The sequence below is a fragment of the Belonocnema kinseyi genome, chromosome 9, assembly GCF_010883055.1.
Source record: "Belonocnema kinseyi isolate 2016_QV_RU_SX_M_011 chromosome 9, B_treatae_v1, whole genome shotgun sequence".
Classification (NCBI taxonomy): Eukaryota; Metazoa; Arthropoda; class Insecta; order Hymenoptera; family Cynipidae; genus Belonocnema; species Belonocnema kinseyi.
Window position 1 is genome coordinate 76,936,768 of NC_046665.1, and position 9,881 is coordinate 76,946,648.

Genomic DNA, 9,881 nt, shown 5'->3' on the forward strand with positions numbered 1-9,881 from the left:
ACATGTAGAGTTGTAATTCCTAGTTACCATAAAGTGCATTTTTTCATGTTTACAATCTATAAAATACTTCAAAAACTGTGAAAATGATCTTTAGTGTAAAAAAAACATCGCACGAAACATAAAACAGGCTTAATCCTCTTTATCATTTCTCTTACAAGGAAACCTAAGTAGATGTCCGCCTCCGATTTTCTTTGCTCGCACATATGTTACTCAAAAACTGAGTGATATATTTTTTTCTTACCTACCAAAAATGAGGTTTTTGGGAATGAAAACCATCCTCGAATATTGAGGTACTAAATATCCATTTGATTGTGTTTCTTATAACAGCTGTATGTTTTACAATGAAACCAACTGGAAAAATTTTTTCACAATGAGAGATCGAAAATTTGATTTTCTCAAGTTTGTCGAAAAATCTTTATTGCGTGTGAACTGGCCAAATCTTATTTTTATTACAAAAAAGAGTGCCAAACAGTATTAAATTCTTGCAAAAAAATGGAAAAAATATATGTTACACGCGAAAATTAAATAAAGTTTACGTGATTTTGAATTTTTGAGAAAAATTATTTTCTGGGCGTGAACAAACCGGAATCACATTTCATTATGTTTCTCTAAAATAAAGTAGATTTTGTGAACTGAACCAAGTAGAAAAATTTCCTCATAGTGAGACATGAAAAACGTACATTCAGGCAAAACTCACAATTTTTCGTGGAAATGCAAAAACACTTAAACTTGGTTTAATTATCGTGATCAACATATGTTTTCCAAGTTTTTTGGCCTGAATATACTTCTGTTTGATCATTTTTTGTGCAATCAAAACAATTTTGGAGGACTTGATCCCCCTAAAAATTTTTGACAAATTTGATAGTTTCACATTTTTTATGGGACATTATTTCTAAATTGATTTTGTTAAAAAAATCGACTTTATTTTCGAAAACCATATATTTTTTCTATTTTTTGGCCTGAATTTATTCCTGTTTAAGGATTTTTTGTGTAATGAAAAATAATGTTGGGGTAGATCAGTCCCATAAAAGTTTGTCGACCTAATTTGAGAAAATAACATTTTTTATCTCTTATGGTAAAAACATTTTTCCTGTTGGTCCCACTGTGAAGCATAGCACTGTTATATGTGAAACAATTAAATGGGCTTTTGGTATTCCAATATTCGGGGGCAGTTTTCACCCACAAACCCGCGATTTGGGCAGATGACGGGTATCGCACAGTTTTTCGAGTACTACAACAAATGTGAGAACGAAGAAAATCGGAGACGTAAACCTTGGTACATTGTCCATTTTTTCAAAGCGTATAACTTGCACACCAATCGCAGACGGACGCTCCCAACTAACGCTAACCCAGTCCGTTTAAGGATTGAACTTTTTTTTTAAATTCATCTTTGTCAGCTCATCTGCTTGGTTGAACTGCATTCCTATAAACTAATTATTTTGGTTTAAGAGTGATCATTTTGGTTAAAATTGTAAATGTTTTTTGTTTAAATTCTTTTTTTTCTTTTAGTTGAAAATTAACTTTTGTATCTTAAAATTGAACTATTCCACTGTTGGTTGAAAATTGATCTTTTTCAGTTGACAGTTTATACGTTTCTTAAAAATTCGTCCTTTTTGTTAAAAACACCATTGTTTTTGGTTGAAGTTTAATCTTTTTTTTTCGATCTATTGGTTGAAAATTCATCTTTGTGTATACGAAATTTAACTATTTGGTTACAAATTAGTCTCTTGCTTGAAAGTCTCAACTATTTTGGTAAAAAGGCAACTGTTTAATTGGAATTTTAACTGTTTGGTTAAAAATAAACTTTTTGGATTTAAAAGTCAAAATTGTTCTAAAACATTCGGGTTTGCAGCCTGAAAACTAAACTCTTTTTTTTATAGAAAATTCAAATATTTTGTTGAAAATGCAATATATTTCTATACTTGAAATCAAAGGAATATGGTATCTAAATTAATTTTATTTCAAATAATTTAATCTCTTATTATTTTCATATTTTCGTGAAAAATCACCCTACCTCCCTTGTTTTAAGAGCATTTTTGTCTGTAAAGTCTGTATATGCCTAATATTTGATATAAAGCCTAATTGGTGAAAAGCTGGTTGGCGGATATTCACGTGGCGGATATTCACGTGGCAAATATAACCGCGGGGTCAACTGGAAAATGCTTTTTGTCTGCCACCCCTATGTACCTATCATTGTTCCACAATAAATTCCCTTTTCCGATTTTCAGGTCGAAAACGTGAGCTTGTGCGTGGGTGCCCTGCGGGCACTTGGTGCGGATGTTGGGGCTGTGAATCCTGGCGAATTGGCCACAGGATCAACCCTTCGACCCGTCCTTGCTCTACTCTTTGCACTCTCTAGGCACAAGCAGAGAGCAAAACAGCTTCAGGACATGCCTCGGTGAGTCATAACAAATTGTTTCAAACCAAATTTTTAAAACCAATAACATTCGGCAATGTAGGTTTCTCTGGAATTCTACTTACCCACGGTCGGTATAGGTCGCATACCTTTTGTGGTAATATTTTATTTCTCATGGGTCGGTAACTATCCCGCGGACTTTTATCTAGCGTAAACTGTATTATCGACTGGTGATATATTATCCAAATTCTTGTAAAGGGTGAGCTTGTGTTACTTTTTGTCCTTCTTGTACAAACTGGATCTTCATTCCTTAGTCAACATTTTTTTATCTACATTTTTCGTTGTAAATATTTTATTGTGTCTAAAAATAGTGTGGCATTTGGACTCATGGATGTTTTATTCAAATTTAACTATGGTCAGCTTGACTTTAATATTTAAATCTTACAGTCTTTATGATTCAAGATTCTACAAAGAGATTGTGATTTATTTGCTGATCTAATTTTATTTTTAAAGTTTTTGAAGTAGAAATGAACCAGAATTTGTTTTGTTGATCCCTTAGGACGGCCGCACAGTGACTTAAGTCACTTTTAGTCACATTTATCCGTCTCATAATTACGCAAATACTTGGCATAATAACGTTATTATGTATAGGGATACTCTAAATGGTACGCAACAAATTCGAAAATCGCTTTTCAAGAAAAACTGATTTGCAGTTGGAGAATGACATAATCTCACGTGTTATATTTTTTGTTTTTTAAATATTAAAGGTAACCATTTCGGGTCATTTGAAAGATATAAAATTAGAATATTACCAAATGGAGCACAGAATGCTTAAATGCGAACTGAGTTTATATATCTCAATAATAAAATCGAACTATTTTTCGTTGATGGTTAATTATTTTTACCTAGAAAGTCTGATAAAATATTTTTAGTTCAGAGTTCATGTCTTTTGGTTCAGATTTCAATATTTTTCTTTAACATTCCTCTTTTTGTTTACAAAATTGGTAGTTTTTGATTGCATATTCATCTTTTGATGAAAAAGTAGTCTTTTTGGTTTAAAGTTAACATTTTTTCATTATTTGTCTCTTTGGATTAAAAATTGACCCTTGCAGGTTACAAATTCCACTTTTGGTACAAAAGTCACCTTTTTTTGTGGATATTTATCTTTCTTATTAGTTCGAAAATTTCATTGTCAAAATTCGCTTTTTGGTTTGTAAATTCAGCTATTTGTTTGATATTGCAAGGGTTTTTGGTTGAAATTAAAACTTTTGTGTTTGAAAATTCGATCATTTAATTAAAAATTCATCTTGGTAGCTTCAAAATCAACTGTTTCGTTAAAGGTTTAACTTTTTCTCGTAAATTTGTTTCTTGTGCTTGAAAATTCAATTATTTTTTTGAAAATTTTAACTTTTCAGTTAAACATGATTTTTTGTTGTTAAAAATTTAAGTGCTTGGTCAAATATTCATATTTCTTAGTTTAAAGTCAACTTTTTTTAAAATTTGTCTTTTCGGGTTTAAAAGTAAAATATATTGTTTCTTAATTCGACTTTTCAGCGAGAAAACTCAACTCTTTTGTAGAAAAGTCATCATTTTTACAATCATATTCATTCTTTATTTTACCATAGAGTTAAAGAATGTTTAATTTTGTTCAAAATAGATATATTAAAGCAATTAGAATTGAATAATTAGTATTATTAAAACTTAAAAATTAACCATGAAGAATGTAAGTTTTCATCAGGAAAATCGGTAAATAGCCTGGTATTTTCTTCTAGATCCTAGCAGATATAAAGAAAATGTGTACTCGAATCGAAATTTTTTAGTATTTAATTGTTTGTATTCTCAACCCGGGCCACTTTTTGTATGACCAGTAGTAACTTTTTGTGTTGAAAATTAGCCAATATTTAGTCTAAATTAGTCACTTTTTTCAAGTACATTAGCCTGTGGCAGCTCTCTCCAATCTTCTATAACTTTAACAAATGCCTGCACATTCAATAATAATTCACGACTCAAATGTGCTCTCTTTGGCACTTATTATTCACATCAGAACTAGATCGCAAAATAAAATGAGTAGAATTCGAAGTGACGCTCCTATGCTGTCTGGAATACCAATCTGTCATCCCAGCACGTTTTGCGCGAATACAAAACGTCACATATATTCACCTGGTATTTATTTAGCATCTACGTGGAGATACTCATGTGTTAAAATTTTCTTTAAATCAAGAAAACGCACTCTTGACACGAGAGTTGCCAATTGATTACGTCATTTTTTGTTATTTTTTACTTCCCATGGAGTTTATTGCCCTCGAGTAAACACTTCTTCCTTTCATATTCAGACCAATTGTTCTGTTTGCAGAAGCTTGGACTCATCTCATTTGCGGAAATCAAGAAACTTTTTTTCTTTTACTTCAAAACATGTATAATTACTATAGGTCCCTTCAAAGGCCGCGTCACATTTACAGAGAGGGGGGTAGGGCAGGCTTTATGACGATTTGTCACGTGGGGGAGAGAGTAACGCACAATGTGACGTCACACATAGAAAAATAAATTTGAATAATAATTTTTTGAAATCCTTGAAAAAATTACAATTAGTGATATTATTTTACAAGGAAAGCATCTAAATACAGACATTAAAGTCTATATCCTATTCTCTTCTTTACCCTTTTTTTACAGAATCCCCCATTTTCCCCTATTTTTAATATTTTATTTAAGATTCAACTATTCTGTTGAAGATTCGAATCTTTTATTGAAAATTGATTTTTTAACAGATAATTTAACTATTTTATTTTTGTTGTTGAAAATTGATAGTTTTTAGCTGAAAATTCCACAATTTATTTCAAAACGTATGTACTTACCATTTTTTGTTCAAAATGCATAATTTTTAGTACAGAATTCGTTTTTTTCACATGAAAAATCAACAATTTTAGTTTTAATTTTTTTCCTTCCTTAAGTAAAAAATTTTGCTTGGTCAAAAATCAATCTCTTTTGGTAGAAATTTGATCTTTTTGGTAAAAATTTTACCTTGTTAGTTAAAAAATAATCTGGGTTGTTTGTGGATTTAACTATTTTGTTAAAAATTGGCCCATATTCAATTGAATTTAACTCTTTATTATTTAAAATAAAAAGATATATTTTGTTGAAATATAAACTATTAGGTTCATTTTTAGTTAAGAATTCGTATTTTTTGGAGAAATTCGACTGTTTTTTATTTAAAATAAATTTTTGGTTTCAAATATGAACTTATATTTTTCTTTGAGAATTTCATCTTTTTTAAATATCGTTTTTTTTTAAACTCATCATTTTAGTTGAAAAATAAAATTTGTTGTCGAAAATTTTATTTTTGCACATGTAAGTGCAATTATTTGGTTGCAAATGCAACTTTTTGTGTTCATAATTTTTTTATTTAAATTCAACTATTTGGTTGAAAATTTGTCTTTGTAGGAGAAAAGTAGAATGATTTTTTTAAACAGTTATGTTTTTTCGAAAATACTACTGTTTTGTTGTAATGTGTCCTTTTGGATAGACAATCTTCACTCTTGATTAAAAATTCACATTTTTGTTAGAAAAGTTCTTAAATGAAAATTTATCTGTGTAGGTTAAAAATTTATTTTGTTGAAAATTCCTCTCTTATGCTCGAAAGTTCAACTATTTTGTTGTAAACGCAATTGTCTGGTCTGAAATTAATTTTTGTTGGAAAATAAACTATATGATTGAAAAATCATATTTCTTGGTTGAAAATTCGACTATTTTGTTGCAAATGCAGTATATTTCAAATTTAAATTTTAAGCGTTTCATATTGAATTTAATATGGTATCAATACATTGTAAGATATAATGGCAGCGGGGATTTCGTGAGCCCTCCTCCCCTCTTGGCTCTCAAGCTGTAAAGGCTATTGTGTCACTATCTATATATTAATTTTATTTAAGAATTTGATTCTCCTCTTTTCGTGAAAAGCACCCTATTTTCAGTGATTTGAAAGCATTTTGGTGGATGTCCTATTTGAGATGTTACCCTGTGTGGTTCAAGCTTTGTGTAATTGCAATCTTATACTTTTCTAATTATTTATTTTAAAACAAATTATTTTAATTTTCAGTTGGTCTCAAATTTATTTTTTATAAATAATCCTACTATCCTGACAATGGTAAATATCTCGTATCGCTGAAAAAAGTGGTCCGGGCACATAATACATACTCTACTCTTTAGTTTTTGCATTTGGGAATTGCACCAGGAATGGGATGAGAATTTTTACGGATGAACGCGAGTACTCACGGCTTTTTTCTCGAATTGATAATGACAAGCTAGTTGATGAACGAGCTGCCAGGCAACACGCTCATTAACGTCTCCGTTAATCAAGCTGTACGCCGTATGCAATATTGCAGTGTAACACACACACAAACACACTTAAACTATCCTGCGGCATCACTAACACAGATCAAACTTCTCCTGTTTCTGATAGCCATGGGCGTAATAACATTTTTAATTTTCACGATGTTACCAGATTGAAATTGAAGTGTTCTTTTTATTGAATGGATGCACGATATAAGCTACCTACACAAATCTGATCGTTAAACTCTGATATAATTATATTTCTGGTGCTAATTCTAATGCAATTTGTGGTAACCGCTTTCTACATCCAATAATTAATAAAGAACTTTATTGGTTGTATGTTCAATTTTATAATTTCGATTTAATTTATATCATCTACATAAAGAACGTTTTCAATACTGATTTTAAAAAGAGTACTTCAGTATAATTTTGAATTAAATGATTTGTAATAGTTCAAATTTAAACTGTACCTGACTAAATTCATTTTGAATCGGACAGGCATACTATGCCACTTTTTTTCTCTTGATTTTTGCCAGAACAACACAAAATAAAAAAATTCGGACAAACAAAATTGTTTCCCTAAAACAGTACTAGAAAAATATCTCTTAATACTTTTTATCTCTTGTTATTTTCGAGAATTTTGTATTGGTTATCGATTATTTAAAAAATACCTACTTCAAAGGAAAGTTATCGAGGTTCGAAGAAATGGATGTGTAAGTTTAGTCTGCAAGTGACACTAACTTAAAATTGGACCAGGCTTGAATGCGGATTGCTGCACAAAATAAAATTTTCAGTTAAAAAAACAACTCAAATCATGCTTTCGAGATATTAAATGTTTTTTTATACAGGTAATCAAATTTTAATTAGAAAATTTAGTACACCAAACTCTAGCTTGCAGTCAAGTGTCGGATTTGCCTTCAAATGGCCTTGGACTGATTTCGGGGGGACAGAAACGCAAACAATGAGTGCCTCCTGACTCATTTCCAATTGGAATATATATATATATATATAACGTCGCAACCGCTCTCGGCCTACTCTCCTGAGAAACTGCGTGAGCCAGCAGTTCTAGGAAGGCTGAGAACGAGGTGACTGAAAGCGAGAGTTTGGTGTACAATCTGCGAAAATCTACTTATGATAAATATAAGATTAAAATATCATGGGTTTTCAAAATTGGCTTTTGGACAGCGATTAAAAAAAATATATCGGTATTATGTGTATTTGATATTTTAAGAATTGTTCATTTAATAAACCTATTTTCGATCAAAATCTTGGTTATACAGCTCTGTAGTGCAACCTTTCCACATATGAGAAATAAGGGAAATCCAAATGAACAGTTATTAGGAATGTGCAAAATATTATTAATTTTTTAATAGAGAGGTGTACAATGGAACAATTCTTCATTGGAAATTAAATCAGAAACGTTATAGACATTTTAGAATTTTAACTTTTAAGTTTATTAAACAGTGCAAAACCTTAAAATGTTAAAAATGGTATAAATTTAAATAAAAAATGTTCAGTAATAAATAATTTTATATAGATACATTGAGAATAATTGATTGAAATCGGAACCAAATTGAATAACTTAAAAATTATATATTTTATAAACAAAAAAATAATTACAAATTGAATCTATTCTTAATTGTATAATTTCCATTTGAAGCTTCTAAAGTTACTCAGTTTAAGTTTAAAAGCATTCGTTACTAAAAATTAAGCAATTTTAGCATATTGAAGAGAAAGAGTTTTTAATCCAATCCAATCTAATGTTCTCTTTTAATAGCCAACGTTGAAAAGAGAAACTAAAAGATTTTCCAACTCACTTAATATTTAAATATGCAATAAATGTGGCAAATGGAATACAATATATGTTTGTATTTAATAATTTACCTTTTGTGGTGAATTTAAAGTTTACTATCCTTGACGAAAATATACCAATTTTACAAGGGCACGTGGCAAATTAATAGCAGGAAAGTGACCAAAAAATGTTGAATTTTTTCAGTGAAGGGGGAGGTATGAGGAAAATCTTACCAGTTCTCAAGGGCTGGGAGGGGGGCCAAATAATTTCTTACGTAAGTTTCCTTCTCATTTCTTTGTAAATATGCTAATTGAAATCTGTTTAGCTGTTAAAATTACTTTTTATGATTTCATACATATTTGATTTAGTTTTTTTAAAGAATAGCTGTGAAATTTGAGTGTAATAATATGGGGAAAAAGTAAAAAAAAGGTTTTCTAAGTAAAATTTTAGTTTTTTTAATCATAGTACTTTTGTGAATTTGGCGTGTTTAATTTTTTTCTTTCCTCCAGGGTCGAAATTGACAAAAGTAGCTGTCGTAGGTGTTAGTTGACTACTTAACGAGTACTATAAAATTTATTTGATCCAAATCCATTAAAAATTTGCGTAAGTATTCAATTTTGTCCATTTTGCCCCATCTGATCCAGTACCGAAAAGCAGGACGGCGTTGAAAAGAGAACGGCCCACGGAGGCGCTGATATCCCAAGTGTGAGTGTGTGAACGCCGAGACCGAAGTAACGAAAACCGGTCTTAAAAGTTTCTCGTGTATTTCGAATTTTCTTAAAATCTCTTAAAATTTCTTGAAATTTCCTAAAATCTTTTCAATCTTCGGAAATTGTTCCTAATTCCTTAAAATTTTCCAAAATCGCTAAAAGTCCGTCGAATTCCTTTAGTATTTCTTAAAATCACATAAAATCTGATTGAACGCGTTGATTTCCCGTAAAATCCTGTAAAAATTCTTGAAATATTGGAATTCTCTATAAAATTGCAGTAAGCAATATCTGCAAACTGTTGAAATTTTTTTTAAAAAGTCAAAATTGTGAAACCTCTCGTAATCTTTTAGAGTCGTTTGGCATACCCTTAAACTTTTGCAATACTTTGAAATCTTTTAAAATCCCTTGAAATCCCTAAAGAGATTCGAAAATTTCGTTAAATTCCGTAACATTTTTTCAATCCTTTTAAATACTTTGTAGTCCTTTGAAATGCCTTTAATTTCCTTGAAATTTGTTTAAATCCTTTCAAATCACTGAAAGTTTTTCAAATCTTTTTATTCGGCATAAAGATGTTACGATTTCATACAATAGGGTGGAAGGTGTTGCGCTGCGGATCACGACACAGGACAAGCTCATACGTTAGCTTGCGTTAGTGATCACTCCTTGGAACGTTTAGGAACAAGGATCTCTTAATAAATCG

At 30.4% G+C, this 9,881-nt stretch overlaps 1 protein-coding gene across 2 annotated transcripts in view; it reads left to right on the plus strand.

The window, feature by feature from the left end:
- The window catches only part of LOC117180111 (protein sickie), a 319,545-nt gene that overhangs the window by 74,243 nt on the left and 235,421 nt on the right, over positions 1-9,881 (plus strand). For both annotated transcript variants that reach the window (XM_033372441.1, XM_033372442.1), the window contains exon 4: positions 2,229-2,398. In XM_033372441.1, the coding sequence (XP_033228332.1) occupies positions 2,229-2,398 (170 nt within the window). The remainder of the gene's footprint in view (positions 1-2,228; positions 2,399-9,881) is intronic.